The sequence below is a fragment of the Dryobates pubescens genome, chromosome Z (assembly GCF_014839835.1).
Source record: "Dryobates pubescens isolate bDryPub1 chromosome Z, bDryPub1.pri, whole genome shotgun sequence".
In the NCBI taxonomy this organism is placed as follows: Eukaryota; Metazoa; Chordata; class Aves; order Piciformes; family Picidae; genus Dryobates; species Dryobates pubescens.
In genome coordinates, this window is record NC_071657.1 from 79248272 (window position 1) to 79268606 (window position 20335).

The 20335-nt window shown below is 37.8% G+C and overlaps 1 protein-coding gene across 2 annotated transcripts; it reads left to right on the forward strand.

The window, feature by feature from the left end:
• Nucleotides 1-4312: 4312 nt before the first annotated feature.
• On the forward strand, nt 4313-14494 carry SYT4 (synaptotagmin 4). Of its 2 annotated transcripts, none has more exons than XM_009904963.2 (4): nt 4313-4584; nt 7426-8240; nt 9970-10090; nt 13604-14494. In XM_009904963.2, exons 1-4 carry the CDS (start codon nt 4551-4553, stop codon nt 13909-13911), a joined length of 1278 nt encoding a protein of 425 aa, XP_009903265.2. In that variant the 5' UTR covers nt 4313-4550; the 3' UTR covers nt 13912-14494. The 2 variants fall into 2 exon arrangements, with proteins under 2 accessions (XP_009903265.2, XP_054034724.1); XM_054178749.1 differs by having other exon boundaries at nt 7426-8234.
• Nucleotides 14495-20335: the final 5841 nt, after the last annotated feature.

Sequence of the window (20335 nt, forward strand, 5' to 3'; positions counted from 1 at the left end):
GGCTGGAAAACTGGAGGCTCTGTGGAGTCCTAATAGTGACCTTCCAGTACCTATAGGGGACCCACAAAAAGGATGAGAGACTGTTTACAAAGGCCTGTAGTGATAGGGTGAGGAGCAATGGCCTCAAACTAGAGAAGAGCAGATTTGGATGTTAGGATGTTAGGAGCAAGTTCTTCATCATGGGGTAGTGGAACACTAGAACATCTTGCCCAGGGAGATGGTTGAGGCCCATCCCTGGAGATGCTCAAAGTGAGGCTCAACAGGGCTCTGGGCAGCCTGATCTAGTGGAGGATGTCCCTGCTTTCTGCAGAGGGGATTGGATTAGGGGTGACCTTATGACATCCCTTCCAACCCAGACCATTCTATGTTTCATATAGAACTGGACACTAAAATGTGTGAAGCTGAGTTCAGTAACAAAGTAAATAGGAACAGTAAACCTGTAAGGCCAGGAGACTGAGTCTTCAGGTGACAAGTCCAGGTTTGCCGCAGCAAAGACATGCCTTTAAACATTTAAGGAGTGTCAGAGGCTGAGATATGAGACAGAAAAGAATGTTAGCTCCTTTCTGCTGTCTAATTGCAGTGTTAACTGAAGTGGAAAATAAGTAGAGTCTAACTGCCAAAGTGGAAAATAAGCAGAGTGTAACTGCCTAAATTCTTTGTAAATTCCTTTGAAGTTGTTTGACTTTAAGAAGCATTGAATGCTCTGCACTTCCCCAAATCAGGGACCAATGGCTGTGTTCTCATTGAGGTTTTATACTGTAAGCATGGCTGGAGGGCTTAATTTTCATAGATACTGAACAGTATTAATTGACGCCTGTAGTTTGGCACCTGGAAACTGCAGAACTCAAAATTAGATGCTATTTTTGAAAATGTGAAACTCTCTTTATGCTCCAGGGGAACATTTCATAGAGATGGAAAGGGACTGTTTCACCAGCATCACCTCATACATACAAATCACTGAGTTTTATTTTTTAAATACTGGTTGACTTTTGGGGCAGGAAGAATCTTGTTTAGAATAAGTTTGGGGTTTTTTCTGTTCTAAAGGGGAAAGGTTAGGTTTTCTTCACATTGCAAGCTTTGAGATATGTATACCACTGATAATTTGTTTGCATGTGTGGGACCACCTTTTTGAGCCCCATACCCTTATCTGAGGACTATCTGCTTTGGGAAGTGTATAAATTCTGTTGCTTAGCAACAACCCTCCCTCTTCTTGTAGCAGCAGGAGGATGCTTTGAGCATGCATGTGCACTGGTAATCTGGTTTCCAGACTACAGAAGGCCTTGTTGTGATAGTCAGCCAGATCATGTACAGAGATATTTTGCATATGATTAGTCCATGTCAACTCAGTGCAGCTGAAATCTGAACCAGCTCATCTTAATGATGATCTGTCTCTGAGTTGAAAATATTTTTGTTCATTGTATCTGATGTACTTGGAAATTAAGAGAATACTCACAGGCCAGTGAGTATGTAGTCCAAATTTTTGCTTAAGAATCTGTTCAAACTATATGAGGCTTTGATGAAGTATAAAGGATGTTTTATAAAATCAGAGGGAAATTTGAAGAATATATAACTGCAAAATTGTAGAGTCATTGCTGTTGTGTCAGACTGAACTGAAAAATAGTCACTTAGTTTAGAAAAGCACAAAGATCATGTAATGATTTTCCTCTCTGGCCACTTGACAGTCAGCTAGTGATGTACCTTTGTGTTTGTACTGTCTGCATGGGTGTACACTAGTTATGTGGTGGTGATGGGTCTGAGACATACACTAGATGGTGCTTTCACAACACAGGGAGTAAAAAGTGCATCTGTCTCAAGATGTGTCAGCAAGTTAATGCTCCACCTCCTCCTCAAGTATTTTCTGTGATGTGCACTCTGTGCTGTGGAGTCACGTAATTAAATATAGCAGGTTTAGGAGTCATGTAAAAGAAAGTAGTTATTTGCTATTTCACCGACCAAATATTTTCTATACTGTTTTAAAAAAGGCTAAGCATAACCCGATCTGAAATGGAAAGGAGAGATTTTTACAATATTGTATAACACTCAGCACCATTCAGATCTTGACTAGTGTCTAAAATCTAGCATGTAGTATCAAAATTTTGAAAAAATACCAAAGGAAAAAAAATAAAAGAAAAGGATTTATTTTTTTTTCACCAGCATTTGCATGTAAATTTAACCTCCTCTGTGAATACTAAAGGAAATGACCTCTGTAGTATATAAAGACATGGATGTGTGAAAGCTTCTAAAAAACCCTTGGGACACTTAAAAAAATAAAAGGAAGAAAATCTGAATTAATCACTGTTATATTTCCAAGCATTCCATATATTTTTATCTATCAAGAACGGACATCTTTGAATTAAAATAAAAAGCTTTAAAAATTGACAATAATTCAAGTGTCAACATAACATATAGTATTGCCATATACCAGCTCAAATAGGATAAACACACTACCAAATATAACATATACTGATTCTCAGTCCACTGTTTTTAAAATCCAACAAAACAGCAGCTTACAATAGTCTAACAACTCAGTTAAGCACATTTAATTATAAATCTGCTTAGAGATCTTGCTTATCTCAGTCACATCTGGGGGCTTTTATAGCTGCAATGTGGTTTAAAATCAAATGTAATTACTTTTGGTGGATGAACATTTTCAGCAGGGCTGGATATTGGACAGAGTAAGGGAAGTGGATAGCAGGGCTGAGAGGAAAGGAGAATGAAGTTGAGCCACATTTGCTTGGATTGCTGCCAACACATGAACCTAAATATCTCAAATCAAATTGTGCTGCCAAATTGTGCTTAAATACCAGTTTCCACAGTATTCTAATATCTGAGTTGATCACATTTTTTTTTGTTTGTTTGTTGGTTTTTGTTTTTTTTTTGTCAAGCTATTCTCTGTTTTGTTAAATGGGATGGAATCTGATTAAGATTTAGGTGGTAGATATGACTCTTCCTGGAAGATCTGTGCAGGTTCATACCAAGACTAAGTCACTAATAGTGTGCCAGAAGCAGGTAAACATAAACAATATTAACCAATAAGTTTTTAACTCTCAGAATAAGCCAGGAAGTCCATTTGGCTGTGTTTTGACACTAGTTTGCTGTGATTCCATGACCTTCTCAGCTTATTTTTTCTAAAATCCAAGGAGCTTCACTGATCTGACTGTGGGCCAAGATATACAAACATGGGTGGCCCATCATGGGGAAAGGTCATGCCAGCCTATGCCTGCATTTGGATTTTGTTCTTTAGTAGAGCAGGAATAGCTGTTTCACATCTATGCAGCAGAATTCACATTTGGGCTCTGAATTTGGCTGCTATGATTTCTGCTGAATCTAGAAGTCAGATGCCAGGTACTGGCTTTTGCAACTCTGTTGCACCAGGATTTGTCTTCAGTTACCATACCCTCTGGTGGTTCTAGTTTCAGGGCACTCTGCTTCCTTGAGCTGTTTCCCATATTTCTTTTGCCTGCCAGCCTTCTCCTCCCTTATCATGTTATTAGTCCAAGCTGTGAGACAGACATCTAAATTTGGTAAAATCCAGAAGTATCTCACTAGATTTAATTCCTTTCTAGACCTACAGAAAGGTCAAGAGGATTTCCAACACAAGAGCTGAATGTTTAAGTGGGGGTGGATGGTGGGAAGAAGCAGGGAGGACAGGAAGAAGGTACATCATAAGTTTTCATGACTCAAATCCAGTAAATGTATCATACCAGTCACAGGAAAAATATGTGCCTTGCATTTGATTCCAAGGTATCTGGACCATGTGAGTTGCCCTCTCCTGCACGTTGTTGTAGTCTGTTTACTGCTGCATCAATAAGCAAATAAATAAATCCTATCACAGCAAAACAGGAACACCCGTGTATGACATGAGATGCACTGAATCACAAACATTGGTGTTTCACTGTGTCCGATGCAGGGTGGGAGCTCATATCCTGCAGCAGGGCAGTTAAAATAATCGATGACTGCGTGTTCAATCCCCAGAAAGAAGAGGGAGGGGGAGAAGGAGAAAAAGAGAGGAAGGGAGGAGAAGGAGGGTGTGGTGGCTGGGGAGGGGGGATGGGAGGTGGGAAAGGTGCTGATTTCAGCCTGTAGCGTCAGGATTGCGTCAATTTGGTTTTCAACCACGTCTTCAGTCTCGGAGCAGAGCTACTCAGAAGAGCCAAAACAGGAAAGGGGTTGCAAATCGCTGTGCAAAGCGGAGGACCAAAGCTTCCCCTCCCCCTCTCCTCCAGCCCCCTCTAGCCTCCTCCTCCACCTTCCCCACCACTCGTGTCTACGGGTTTTGATATTTTTTTTTCTCATTTTCTTCTTTAAAGAAAAAAAAAGGGGAAAGGAAAAAAAAATACAAAACCCCCCAAACAACCACAAAACCAGGCTTGCGTTGGAAAAGACATTTACCCTGGCGCTGTGAGAGCAGAAAGCCAGGGGAAAGCAGAAAAAGACGCTTGTCACCCGGGGAGGAGTCTTCGGCACCCCGGACAGCACCTCCAGCACCGCCGACAGACTCCCGCACTGCCGGCAGCGGCTCGGGCATCCCCACTGCGGTCGCCGACAACATGGCTCCGATCGCGGACAGCCGGCAGCAGTTCGGTAAGTGTCCCGGCCTCAACTCCCCATCCGTGGGGCTGAGGACTGCTCCCCTCCCTGAGAGAAGTGCACGCAGGCAGCCTCTACTGAGCCATCCAGCGCCTCCCAGCACACAGCGTGTTGGGAGGAACCTAATTTCCCCCAGGTCTCCTCGATCTCTCAAGTTCTGCAAATTTGTTTTCTTTCCCTTACCTCTTTTTCTTCCTGCCTAAACGTTCCCCCCAATTAAAGTACCAGCAGAAAAGAAGAGGTTTGTGTAGGTGTGGTTTTGAATGAGAGAGGTTTACGGTTGTATTCTCTGTCTTGGTTAAAAGTAGTGTGGCTTTAGAGTTATATGATGTAAATGCATCCTGTGCCACAGAGAAAATCTTTGTTCAAGCTGGTTTTGGAATAATTGTTTGTTCTGGTTTTTTTTTTTTTTTTTCCTTCCCTTTTCTTTTTTCTTCTTGTAATGAAAGACTTGTCAACCATTATTTACATTGAAAGGTAGTCTTGTGAAGGACAATGCTAGGAAGATGAAAAAAGCACAGTCAGTATTTTCAACTAAACAGATTAATCTTAATCAGACAGGGCTAGTTGAGAAAAACAATATTAAAAATTAACTTTCCATTTCTTTCTGGCATTTGTCATTTCTACATACTAGATGTAATGTGATTAACTGTGATACCAGAAGTTTCAGAAACAGTCATTTATGTACACTTATAAAGTAGCTACATAAATAGCTTTACTCAGAAAAGCAGAAAGTAGAAATGTTTCCTAATTCTGCTTTACAAATATTGACTCTAACCTAGATTATATTTGCATTAGCAGTGGTTTAATTCAAGAATTATTCCACTCACTCAAGTGAAGTGACAGATTTATATCACATAACTGAAATAATAACATCTTTCAGAATCAATAGGTGAAGTTTCCTATGAATACTCTGCCTTGAATGTTAACCCACTGATCTACATTATGACAACAGTAAGAAATACAGGTTGCCACATAATTAGTTGTAAATACAAGCCCATTTTAGTCACCATTTCATCTTCTTACCTACCCCACCCATTTGATGCTCCTAACCACTCTTGTGTTATTAGTACCATGCTTATCTAATTACTTATTTAAAAAAGATACTTAACACTTTAAGCATTAAATGGATTCTGCCCCTGCTTTCACTAGTTGTAAAATTGAAATATAATGTAATATATATTGCTATAAAAAAGTCTGTTATCTCATGAAAAAGTATTGTAAATGTGCAAATCATTCTTAAAAGCTATTAAAGTATTCTGATTAGTTTTCTGTTACTTTTTGCTTTGTACCTTCATACCATGTTTATTTAAATTTCTGCAGCCCAGGGAATTCTTGAAACTCAGAGCCATGTGCTTGTCTTAGGAGAGATTCTTTTTGGTTATGCACATAATGTTCAGTCATTCTATTAATTTCTTGCAGTAAAGTATGTAGACTGATAAAGCTTATAGGCAAAGGGAAAGTGACATGAATATTGTCAGCAGAAATTAATAACCAGGCCTGACCCTTTCTGTTCTGGAACATTATGTCCTACTTTACTCTGATAGTATTGTGATTTTTTAAAAAATCATCCCACTAAAAGCAAAGATACAGTAGTGGCACATCTTTCTGCCTGTCTTGTACCTGAATGAAGCTGATTTAGTAATACATAGAGGGGAGTAGTTTTGCTTTGCTCATCCGGAATGATTTGCTAATCATTTGTAAGAGAACCAGAACTGTTATACAATTGTCTTTATACATAAACAATGTCATTCCATTAATATTCTGCTTGTCTTCCACTGTTGCAGGGAATAAAGATTAAGTTCTGATTATTACATTTCAGGTTTAAACTCAGTAATATTACTTACAGGCAAAATTTGATTTCCAATTTGTTGTTCTCATTTACCTTGTGATGCATGCTTTGAAGGGCTAATGATACTCTCTATATAACTAATGTATCCACATGACAATTGAGGTAGTGCTCAGTTTTCTCTTTATTCAGATTAAGTAAAGCATTCATATTAAGGTAGAAGAGCATTATGTTTTAATGGCTTTCATATATACTCTTAAAAAGCAGTGATCCTTCCTGAAAATTCACCATAGATTTTATTCATAGTGTCTTAAAAGCAAAATTTAGAGGTAATCAATGATAAACCTAATAGTTCACCTTTAGACTCACATGTGACTGCCCAATATCACATCTATCTGGCAAAGACACTAGGTTTATTATTATTCTTTTTTTTTGGCAGACTTCCTCCTGTAAATTATTGACATTCCCACTGAAACTGTTGAGTGTTATAACTTCCAATTACAACCAGTCTTTTCAAGAAATACCTCCAGGCAATTAGGGGATTCGACCATAAAAAAATGAGTTGAGTGCGTAAAGTGTTCGAGAAAAGCGTATCAAAAGCAGATGTTGTATCTATAAGTAATGCTTATTTTAGAATCTGTTTTATGTAAACAACAAAGCCCCATAAAGTCAAAGTAAAAGTCTTTTGAAAGCTGGTGTTTCTCACAGACATAAACTCACAAATTACATACAGAGGGATGAGGTAGCTGAGCAATTACTAATAGTTGTTACTATTAGGATGGGAATAGTATTTTCCTCCAAAACACTGTGCATGGAAAAATACTAAGATAACAAGCATCCCTTAGTATGGGACTACACAGTTGTGCCTGCAGATGGCGAGCAATATGTGTAATGCAAAGCACTTCCAGTCTGACGATCCTGCTGCTATTACCATCTCATATCAGTTTGTTTTGCTAAATCGTTACTAAATTGTTGCTTTATTAAATATCATACAGAGTCCAAGGAATTGCTGCTTATGTGTTTGTTGCTATTTATTTGATTTGCAGATGAAATTCCTGCAGTGGTTGGGATCTTTAGTGCATTTGGCCTTGTTTTCTCTATCTCCCTTTTTGCTTGGATTTGCTGCCAACGTAAATCTTCTAAATCCAGTAAGACCCCTCCATATAAGTTTGTCCATGTTCTGAAGGGTGTTGATATTTATCCTGAGAATCTGAATAGTAAGAAGAAATTTGGAGCAGATGATAAAAATGAAGAAAAGAACAAATCAGCAATGCCAAAGAATTCTCTGCATCTTGACCTGGAGAAGAGAGATTTAAATGGCAACTTTCCGAAAACAAGCCCTAAAATTCAGAGCTCTCCAGATCTTGAAAATTTGTCTCCTAAGCATTTTGCAGAAAGGAAGAAAGATTCAGTATCCCCTGACAGTTTAAAGTCCACCACTTCCCTGTCATCTGAGGATAAACAAGACAAGCTAGGAACGATCTTTTTCTCCTTAGAGTACAACTTTGAGAAAAAGGCATTTGTAGTGAACATCAAAGAAGCACGTGGCTTGCCAGCAATGGATGAACAGTCAATGACTTCTGATCCCTACATCAAAATGACAATTCTGCCTGAGAAAAAGCACAAGGTGAAAACCAGAGTGCTGAGAAAAACCTTAGATCCAGCTTTTGATGAGACCTTCACATTTTATGGGATCCCCTATAGCCAAATCCAAGACTTGACACTTCACTTTATGATCTTGAGCTTTGACAGGTTTTCCAGAGATGATGTCATTGGAGAAGTCCTCATTCCCCTCGCAGGAATTGAACTGTCAGAAGGAAGGCTGCTAATGGACAGAGAGATCATCAAAAGAAATGTTAGGGTAACATATTTTTTTATTTAAACTTTAAAAATGTTGTGTTAGTGTTAGCTATGATTCTTGTGTAATGCTGCTGTTGTCTTGGAAAGAAGAGGGAACAAGTTCATTATGCAAGTCATTGAGGTTCTTCCATGGTGGAAGTATGAGGAAACAATCACACAAATGTAATAAAAGAACATTACCATGAGCATGTAGCAAGACATGGCCAATGTACTAAAACCTGCTTGCTTATTCAGCTTGAGTGGGACAATTCTCATTAGCTCAACAGGCCTCAGTCTACACTAAATTCACAGAATCACCCAGAATCACAGTATCACCAAGGTTGGAAGAGACCGCAAAGATCATCGACTCCAACCTGTCACCACAGACCTCATGACTAGACCATGGCACCAAGTGCCACGTCCAATCCCCTCTTGAACACCTCCAGGGATGGTGACTCCACCACCTCCCCGGGCATGTATCATTCCCCTTTTCCTCCCTCCTTTTTTATGTTTGGAATAATTCTTTCTTAAATATTTTTTAAGTCAGTGTAAATCTTTCACTTAAACTTACATCACTTAAATCAGTTACATAGCAGATCCTTAAAGAATGCAGTTAAGGAATTAGAACTTCTTGGACATCTACTGTTGATTCAGTAGAATGTTCTTGCACTTTGTGCTCTTACTGCCTTGTTTTCCAAGAATTGTGACACAGGCTGCTGTTCTACCAAGGAAAATAAGGTGAGGGAGAAGCCAATGACTTACCGAAGTCAATGGCAAAACTTTATAACAATAGAAGTATTTCATAGCATGTTCCCTTATTTCAGAATATAAAGATCATTTTCAACCATCACAGCTGAACCACAGAAATGCCCATACATCACACATGTCTCTTAATCTCTGCTGAGGAAGTGGAATTTGTATTGACTTTCAATTTGATTTTGTCCAAAGCTTGATGACAAATCAAATAAATGTCTACCAGCCAGCATACCTATAACGAATACTGTTATTTTGCAATTCTCTTACTGTATTACAACAGCTATAACTATGTCACTGATGCTTTATTGATAACTGTTGAGTTTACTGGTATATAAAATGTGGGCTTTTTTTCTTTTTCTTTTTGGTATTGTTTGTTTGCTTGTTTGTTTGTTTTCCTGGACTCCCTCCTTTCTATGAAATGAACGAGCCCTGAAAATTCAAATCTAATAATCAAAAAGAAAGTATTTGATCTCATCCTTATTTCCTGTATATTATACAACCTTACAAAATGGCAGGGATGAAATTTCACTAACTGAATCCTTCCTTTTTAAAAACATTTTACTGGTCTGGTTTTGTTTTGTGGGTTGTGGGTTTTTTGGTTGGTTGTTTTTTTTTATCTATTGGATTTTTTAAAAAAATAAATCTTTAGAAAATTTTGCTTATCTCAAGATCTTGTTTCATGCACTGATATTTTTTTCCTCTCAGGATGCAGGATTTCTTTTCTCTCAGAAGCTAATGTCATGTCAGCCTATACTTTCACTTACATATTTTTTTAATTGCAATAACCAGTTATATGAAATTGTATGATATAGTAGAAGGAAATTTTTTATGTTGCATAAAGCTTCATAGATCCATAAGCTACATTCTTTTTTACTATTTCAGATCATAGACTGATGTGATATTTGTAAATATTCTCTTTGTGGTTTAAAGCTTGCTCAGTTTAATTGCTTATAGGTGGTCTTATTTATTTTTTTTTTTCTCTTTCATTTTCTCAGAAATCATCTGGGCGTGGAGAATTACTGGTCTCTCTCTGTTATCAGTCTACAACAAATACGCTTACCGTGGTTGTTTTAAAAGCCAGGCATCTACCTAAATCTGATGTATCAGGATTGTCAGGTAATGACTTTACTAACGAATGTGACCCAAGAATAAAAAACCAAACAGACAAAAAACTGCTGAAATGTGGCATTTCAAAGAGAAAAAAATATCTCATAAAAGCAGAAAGGGTGTATTTATTATTTGAAGCCTATTCATTTTTTTTCATATCTGGAACAATGTTTTATTTTCCAGGGTATATATTTTACAAATTTGTTTTCTGATCATGTTAAAAAGAAAAAGAAAAGAAAAAAAAACCAAACAAACAACAACAACAACAAAATAAAAAGGAAAAAGAGACATCTGTTAGCGGTAGAAACCAGTAAGTTTTGTGATTGTCCTGAACAGAATCCATCTGTCATATAAGTATGTGATATTTTTTTGCAGATACTTAAATCTTTTAGGTGTGAGAAAAATCTGTTTATTTATAGAAGATTAATACTGAATGAGATCATCATATGGGTTTTTTTGCATCTTAGCACCAAGAAAAGCAACCAGTTACATCTGCTGAAATTGGCCCAGTGAGCACTAACATTTATTTGGCAAGGTGAAGGGGAGAACTATGTCAGTGCTGGAAGCAGGTTGAAGCAAAACACACATGCTTTACCATAAGCTGTACTTGGGGTGCACTAAGAGGAAGCATTTTTTGCACTCCTTTTTCCTGATCTTGCATTATTTTTAATTCAATAGAGCCTCCTTTGAAGATTATGCTGAAATTCCACTTAGATACACATAATAACATCAAGTGTAGAATATACTAAGGATAAAACAAATACAGAAAATGAACAGTGCATAACAAAGGACCACACAAACAGCAGCACATCTCCTGTTGGTGTCTATATAGGACTGATACTCTTTAATTTTAATATCTTGGGAGGAGGAGGTAGTTTTTTGAACCAGTGAATCATAATTAAAGAGGAGACTGAGGGGTGACCTTATTACTCTCTACAACTACCTGAAGGGAGGTTGTAGACAGACGGATGTTGGTCTCTTCTCCCAGGCAAGCAGTACCAGAACAAGAGGACACAGTCTCAGGCTGCACCAGGGGAGATACAGGCTGGATGTTAGAAAAAAGTTCTATACAGAAAGAGTGATTGCACATTGGAATGGGCTGCCTGGGGAGGTGGTGGAGTCACCATCACTGGAGGTTTTTAGGAGAAGACTTGACGGGGTGCTTGGTGCCGTGGGTTAGTTGCTTGGGCGGAGTTGGATTGGTTGATGGGTTGGACGCGATGATCTTGAAGGTCTCTTCCAACCTGGTTTATTCTATGTATTCTATGTATTCTATGTATTCAATTTTCCTACTACTCATATCAGTTCTGGATCCAATGCAAGAAAGCTAAAGCTTACTCCTATTTACATGATGAAGTTCCACTGAAATCCCCCTTCTGATCTGAATTTTATTCACATATATATAAAAAGGAAGGCTATACAAGGAACCTAACAGTTCACTTTACTATAAGCAACCATACATACTTTTGTTAACCACACCCAAAGTCACAACAGGTAGTGGAGATTTAATAAAGACAACATGAAAGCAAACTGATCTCAGCAGACTAAGTCTGAATAAGTTTCATGCCGGTAGGAAAAACCCTTTTTATTCTCAGAAACTATCTGAACATTCCACCACATCAAATTCATATATTTGTATAACTGGAACTATATAAGTAAACTATAAAATCTGTTTGTCTTTTCTGCTTTCCTCAGTACAATCTTGTTACCTATAATATGAATAAAATATTTTTTAAGACATACAGGCATCCATGCCACACCTGGACATCTAGCTCTTTTACACAGTTCTTAGTTATTTGTTGTTATTTGCATCATTAAGGACAGGCTCAACATAGTTTTGGGACCAGTAACATCCTGCAGTCTACAGCAGTCCTTATTTCCTCTGCAACTTGTGAGTCCAACATAAATCTTGGAAAATTAGGAGGGCGAAATGGCATTTCTACATGCTAAACTAAGCAGCTGTATAACTCAAACTCCTTAGGAAGATGGAGAATTTTTACTCAGAAGTTACTCCATTCCACAGCCTCCTTGTTTCCCCTGATCATTGGTGCTGAGGTCTCCTAACAGAGCTAATAATGTGAAGACAAATATTGTAGTCTTACCCAATAGCTGGCCTGAGGTAACAGTCAGAAAATAACAGAAAAGAACAACATGAATCCACTGGCAGATACCAGTTTTGATATTTTTAATGCTTATGTGGCATGTATTAATTCCAAAGCAAATGAACATTTTAATTGTATTAAATACTATTTTTAAAATGTTTTATAGTGTTTAAAATTATGTTGGTAAACCATTAAAGTGAAGATGCATGCTATCATACCTTATCCCTGTTAAACCTTTGCCAGGTTAAGGAAATAAAACCCTTTTCACTATTCAGCCATTTAAGGCTGATAACTTTTGCACATTTCTGAATATAGTTCAGTTTAAATTTTACTTTTTTAAAGAAAAAGTAGGCAACTATTCTTGATATTCATTAGCTGATTTTTGACTTAGATTATTTTGTTTGACTGGATTCAGTAGAAAAGATTTTGTCCTGCATCTTTGCACTATCAAAATGGGCAAGAGGCCCTCATATTCTGAAAAAAAATAAATGCCAAGGTACTCTAAAGGGATGATTTTTAAAACATTCCCTAAAATTCCTCTAAAGGGAGAAATAAAGCCATTATTGAAGACATTATTGTAACAGTTTGATAATTATGAGGAATGCAAACATTGGAAGTTGGTTGACAGTTCAAAATACAGCCACATCTCTTTGCCTTCTTCAACAGTATTCCAGCACAGATATAAAGTCAAGCATATGTCTTAACAATAACCACATCTTTACATTTAGTACTAAAGTTTAGTCCTTTTTTTTTTTTTTTTTTTTTTTTTTAATAATAAAAATGAGTGGGAACAATGTCATCAAACTAAGTGGCATTGGTAGAACCACAACAGATGTTATTCTCATCCATTCATCCATTCTCTCAGCATGGGCTTATAATGTCCAATCTGAGGCTTTTGTTTGCATAAATCTGAATGACGCCAATGGTTATCTCCTACTGGCAGAACATGAGAAAGGCAGATCTCTGTTATCTGTAAATATGAAATGATACTGTCAGAGTCCGTTAGACTATTGTGAAGTTTCAGACCATATCTGCATCTAGCAGAACAGTAGAGATGTTTTTGGGCTGCTGTGGCTCAGTTGGTAGCACATAAGACCCTTAATGGGAAGGTCATGAGTTCAAGCCTGCTAGTGGGCAGTAGTGTCCTCCCTACTCTAGTCATGAGGTCTGTGGTGACAGGTTGGACTTGATGATCTTTGAGGTCTCCTCCAACCTTAGTGATACTGAATCTACTAATTGCCTCATGAAGGAGGCATCCATATTTGACTGGATGAATCACATTCTAAACTTCACTCACTACCCCTCTCTTTATTGTGACATAATTAGATTACCAAGTTATGAAATTTACCATTAACTAGATCAAGGAACTTCTAAACAACACTGTTCAGTGGATGATCTGTGCTCTTTCCTTTCATTGCAGACCCTTATGTCAAAGTGAACCTGTACCATGCTAAGAAGAGAATTTCTAAAAAGAAAACCCATGTGAAGAAATGCACTCCCAATGCAGTGTTCAATGAATTGTTTGTCTTTGACATTCCTTGTGAGAGCCTTGATGATATCAGCATTGAATTTTTGGTCTTAGATTCAGATAGAGGGTCAAGGAATGAGGTCATTGGCCGGTTAACCTTGGGATCTTCAGCAGAAGGAACAGGTGGAGAACACTGGAAAGAAATTTGTGAATACCCCAGGAGACAAATTGCCAAATGGCATATGTTGTGTGATGGTTAGCAGAGGGATTGGAACTTGAAAAACTATATATATTTCCATAAGCAAGGAGCAGTTTTCTTTCTTTGCTGTGCATAATCAAAAGCTTGTAACTGCAAGACTTTTTTTTGGGGGGTGGGGAAATAAAAATTGGATTGAATTTTCAGAACAGAAGGTAACTAAATTTTCACAGTAAACAAACAAAAAAATCTGTTTCATTAGACTTTGCAATAATTGGATCAGATTCATATTCTTCTGGAGTTTAAGTAGTCTGAAACTTTTGAAGCACTATGAATTTCAACAAGAAAGGAATATGTTTTATGAAAAAGTCATTGGAAACCTTATTAGTACAGAAGAAGATAACCTCATTAAAATATATTACTATATCTAAATAATAATTAAAAAAAGCCTCCTGTGGCTCACAGGAGAAGGGAAGTATGGTGAGTAGGAGGGGAATTCCTTCTGCTCCTCCATCAAAAACCTTCTTTTATGAAAATTCAATCATAATCACCATGTTTTGGTTATTTATACTTTGATCATCCCAAAGACTGAAGAGATTTTCAGCAATTTGCTTTACATATTACATCACATGCAACTAGCTGGATTTTTTTTTCATATATAATTATTTACACTTGGATTCTTGTTGGGGATGTCCCTGCTTACTGCAGGGGGGGTTGGACTAGATGACCTCTAGAGGTCCTTTCCAACCTACTGCATTTTACTCTTCTATGTTTTGTTACAGTGTCTGAAATTCTTAAAAAAAATTCTTGATCAAGTTAACACACCTTGTTTTGTTAAAAGGGCTTCTTTACGGGTGACTATATATGTTATCTAGATAGAATTTGAGATTAGATACATCTTGCGTTTTTCCCCTCTAGCAAGGATTACACATTAAGTATTTCAAGCCATGGGAAAACATTTCTGTTTAAATGAAGTAACCTGCAAGATATTACACTCAATGACCTTTCACCAGTTATATTTTAAGCCTTTCAAGAATACTTAAAAGTTGTTTCTTATTTTGTTTCATTAAAGAATAAATGAAATAGTGAGACAAAGACCAAAACCTTTTTCTGCTTTTAATCTCCTGGACTGTGACTAATGTCATTACAGTCAGTAAGGCTACTTCTAACATAAAAAGTTCAATGTATTTTTAAACTTTTGCAAGATAGGAAACTATGGTAGTACTATAATTTATCCAGTATGGTGTTAGACAAACTATCTCAAAAGTGCATTTCATTAAGATTATATGCGTTAATGTCCATTACTGACTGTACTGAAATTTTGTAGTGGCAAGGGAAAATAACATCCTGATTTCATGTTAGTGTGACATAAATATGTTTAAACTTAAATTGTTCCAGGCTAGAGGAATATCTAGTTTAATGTAAACAACCATAAAAATAAAGCATTTGGACCTGTGAAATTTGCTCTTTGTCAAGCAAGACAAAGCAAGACAACTTTTAGGTTGTTAGAACTACAGCGCAACTGTAAGCAGATTATTTCCTTAAGTTTGTACACTGATTTCCTTTAGAGTATTGTTTGCAAATATTAATTCTGCAGTATTTGCAATTGCATTATATATAAAGAAGAATATGGATAATATTAATTGTTGACATAAGAAGGATTTAAAAAGTGGGAAACTCTTTTCAGTATTTTTGCATACATCACTGTCACATGTACTCCCACCGAAGTCAATGAGACTGGGAATTGAAGTATTGATCAGCTTGAGAAACGGTAACAGAATGGGCATGCCAGGTTAAAAACCATACAATAGACGTCAAATTATTTCATTAAACAACAGATCCATGTCCTATTCAAAAGTATTGGAGATTTCTTGTCGATTTTACCTGTTCTCATATATCCAAATTATGTTTGCAGTAAAAGACACTGAAACATGAAATATGCAAGTAGACAAACAGTACTGGAAGAATTCCACTAAGGCTCTTCCAGGTTTTGTGTCAGTATTTTCTCCAGTTTTTGAGAATGTGTTTGATATGTGTTTATAAATTTCTGTAAAAATACATTTTCAAAATAACATAAACACGCTTTTTATGATAATGCTTGATGTAAAAAATTACCTACATATTGTATGTATAAAAGAAAGGAAACTTTTTTTGCTTATTTCTTTAGAAAACTGATTAACTGCTTAAGGGCTAGAATTTGCCAGCCACATACAAGCAGAGCTAATCCAAAGCCTCTAAACAAAAGTAAAATGTCCACAGGCTTCAGTGTGGTTTGAAATGCAATCACAGAGCAAAACTCTTCTTGCGAGTCAACCCAACAATGTCAATGGGACCATGGATAGGGGATATATATTTGATCCAATGGAGACCAGAAGAGTTTAATTCAGTACCACACAACCAGAGCTGTTACAATTTTTAACAAGGGAAAAAAAAAAAAGAATTATACTGAAAGTGATAGCATGAAAAAGAGTGGGATAACTTGTAATAAAAACAAATGGAAGATTAGTAAGTTGGCCTGTAAGTAGCACATTATCTCTAAAAAATAAATGGCAGGAGTAATTGATTTCAAACAGACACATATTCTGACATTAGGAGAAAAAATTGTTCACCTCTTTGAACTAATGATGGACTAAGACTGTCTTTCATTTTCCTCCCAATAAGACATCATCAATTTTCTTTTCAAATTTCAATAGCAGCTTGAGGGTTAATATTTCTACCAAATAAATGGTAGTTGTTTGGGGTAGGGTGTAGGAAAGGGAAAGGGAAGGAAAGACATGTTTATTAAATCTAAAAAAACCCAACCCTGTAAATAGAATTTTGGTTCTCATTTTAAGTAATCTTTAGCTTGGAAAGTTGAATAAAGACGATTTGTGACACATCAGTAAACCAGACAAGACAGGAAAAATACAGACCTGTACTGAGATGAGAAATTCTACTGTTTTATAAAGCATTCAATTCTCATTGTGAATATCTTGAACTCTGTTAAGGATACCATACTATATTAAACATGTAAAAAACTGATGTTTGTCTAAGTAGCTTACAAAAACAGTATCTCCTTGAATGGGAGGCTATTCGTGTCTGAAGATCTGTTGTAACTAAATACCTGATTTGTTATGGTGTTGTAACTTAATAGAAGCTATTTGAGAGGAAGCATGGTGTATGAGATTTTGTAAGTTATTTGTGCTGGTTCTGTATGTTGTGCCATGTGTGTAAGACAAGAATAAACTGCTGCTTTTGTTCATTCCATCCTAAAATAAGTGCCCTAACAAGATATCTTTTCCAGAGATTTCTTCTTTCTTTGTATTCATAGTGTACTCTCTCATACTTGGTATCAATAGCCACTCACCTTGCAAAGTCTTCCTCTTCTCATGGGAGTGGATTCGACTTGTTCTGACAAATGCTATGCAGACATATCACACATTCTTTATTCTTATCTTTTTGCTACATGAGTACATTAATCTTGAATTGTACTGATGATAAGGATAGAAAATCTGAGCCCTGCATGGACCCTACAGCTACTTATAGACAGATGTAAAGAGAAACTAATTCTGCCATGTTAAGTGGAAGAAGTAAAATGCAATTTGCGCTACTACTGGAATCTTGGTGACATTCCATTTGTTTTCCAGAAGTAAAAAATATCCCAGAGACAATCACATTATACTGCTCTTGCTTCCTTTGATGTAAGGAAGTCGTCTTTTGTAAAGGGAATTTGAATGCTAATGTAGAGAAAGAATTCCTTCCAATAATACAGACAGCACCAGAAGAAGAGGACACAGTCTCAAGCTGTGCCAGGGAAAATTTAGGCTTGAGGTGAGGAGAAAGAATTGTTTGCCATTGGAATGGGCTGCCCAGGGAGGTGGTGGAGTCACTGTTTCTGGAGGTGTTCAAGAGGGTATTGGACATGGCACTTGAAGTCATGGCTTAGTTAGTCATGAAGTGTTGGGTGACAGGTTGGACTTGATGATCTCTGAGATGTTTTCCAACCTTATTGATTCTATGATTCTATGCTAAGGTAATTTGGTGCTGCAAGGCATGCTTTTCAGTGTGCTGAGACCATTGTTTCACAACCACCCCAGCAACCCTACCTTCAGACCTTTGGGGAAGGGCCTCAACACATGATGTTATGCTAACTGCTGATGTGTGTTTGATCCTCCCCACTAAAGTACCAAACTTGCACAGCAACACCTCAAACCCAAAGGGAATGTATAGAACTAAAAGAAGAATTAAGAATTACTGGTGCACACTCAGTGAACACTGTCATTTGGCAGCCACCCACTCATTTGTACCTCATCACTAGTGATGGAACTTAAATTCACAACCACTGGGCCATGGGGTATTCCACAGCCACTCCCAAGTGCTATTGTTCTGTGTTGAGGATGTCTGACCTCCTCAGCCCAATCATGTGCTGTCCTGAGAGTCTGCAAACCTGGTCAAGTACTGGTGTGCAACTACTCTCCCTCACTGCTCCTAAAGATGTATCAGCCCCAGCCATGCTGCTCCCAGGAATTGTAAGCTTTCTGGAACTGTTAATATACTACTGTTTAAACAGTGAATGTTTCTCAGCCTGCAGATCCAAAGGGATATCTCATTATGAATCATTCTAAGAGTAGGAATCTCTGAGGACAAAAAAAAACCCCACAGGTTGGGCCTGAGTAGTAAATTATCAGCTTATTCTTGCTGTGAAGAATGAGTTTTTATTCATTATTGAATTATTTTCTTCCTCTTTGGACAATTTCTCAAGGGCTTTTTTTTTAAGAGACTGATTTGTAAGGGGATGCACGATTTTGTATTTTTTTAATTGGTCAGCCACAGAATCACAGGATGTATCTGGTTGAAAGAGACCTTAATGATCATCCAGTTCAACCCTTGACACAGCACTGAAGGGTCAACATTAAACCATGTCTATAAGTGCCAGGTTCACTCATAGCTTGGATACCTCCATACCAATGTTTGATAATACTTTCAGTGAAGAAATATTTCCTAATATCCAGCGTAAACTTCCTCTGCTGTAGCTTGAAACCATTTCCTGTTACCTGTCGTCAAGGAAAAGAGGCTGGCCCCCTCTGTGCTTCAACCTCTTTTCAGGTAGCTGTGGAGAGTGAGAAGGTCTTCCTTCAGCTTCCTTTTCTCCTGACTGAACAACCCTAGCTCACTCAGATATTCTTTGTAGGCTGTGTGCTCCAGACCCTTCACAAGCCTTGTTGCATTTCTCTGGACGTGCTCTAGCATGTCAATAATCCTTACTGAAGTAAGGGGCCCAGAACTGAACACAATTCTCAAGGTATGGCCTCACTAGTGCTGAGTAGAGGGGGATGATCACCTCCTTGTTCCTGTTGGCCCCAGTGATTCTAATACAAGCCAGGATGCCATTGGTCTTCTTGGCCACCTGGGAACACTGCTGACATACTCAGTTGACTATCAACTAATACCCCTAGGTCCCTCTCCAAGCTGCAGCTTTCCAACCACACATTTATACTTACATTCACATTGGGGTTGTTGTGACTCAAGTGAAGCACCTGACACTTAGCCTCGATGGACTTCAGACTATTAGCCTTGGCCCATCAGTCTAACATGTCCAGATCCCATTGTAAAGATGCCTTACCATCTAGCAGATCTACACAGCCACTCAGCTTAGTGTCATCTGCAAACTTATTGAGGGTGCACTCAATCCCCTCATTCAGATCATTACAAAAGATAAAGAGGACAAGCCCCAGTATTGAACCCTGAAGGACACCACTAGTGACTGGATGCCAGACACATTTAGCTCCATTTACCACCACTCTTTGGGCCCAGTCATTCAGCCATTTTTTTTAATCCAATGAAGAGTTCATTTATCCAAGCCCAGTGACATGTTTCTGAAGGAGAATGCTTTGGGAAACAGTGTCAGAGGCTTTACTGAAGTCCAGGCATGCAATATCCACAGCCCTTCCCTCATCCACTAGGTGGGTCACGTTATTGTAGAAGGAGATCAGATTAGTCAGGCAGGAGCTGCCTTTCATAAACCTATGCTGATTTAGCCTGGTCACCTGGTTGTCTGCATGTGCCATATGATGATCGCTCTGACCAACCTGCTCCATAACCTTTCCTGGCACTGAGGTCAAACTGACAGGCCTGTAGTTCCGTGGATCATCCTTTTGGCCATTCCTGTAGATGAGAGTCACATTAGCTAGCATTTAGTCAACTGGGACTTTCCTGGTTAACCAGGACTGTTGGCAAATAATGGTGAATATCTTCCAGTTTCAGGGTCTGATCCATCATGAAGCCACTGGTGTCACTGACAAATATTGCGGCAAAGTAGAGGTTCAGCAGCTCAGTCTTTTCCTTGTCTTTAGTCACCATGTTCCATCTTATATCCAGTAGTAGATGGAGATTCTCTCAAGCTCTTCTTTTACTGTTATCATACTTATAAAAGCACATGTTATTATCTTCAACAACACTGACCAGATTGAGTTCTGGTTGAACTTTTAGGCTCGAGGTGAGGAGAATGT

Excerpts from the sequence above, each read along its gene's own strand:
- SYT4 (XM_009904963.2), top strand. The coding sequence starts at position 4,551 with ATGGCTCCGATCGCGGACAGCCGGCAGCAGTTCG. Across the intron at positions 4,585-7,425 it reads GGACAGCCGGCAGCAGTTCG|ATGAAATTCCTGCAGTGGTT; the intron begins GTAAGTGTCCCG and ends TTTGATTTGCAG. Across the intron at positions 8,241-9,969 it reads TCATCAAAAGAAATGTTAGG|AAATCATCTGGGCGTGGAGA; the intron begins GTAACATATTTT and ends TCATTTTCTCAG.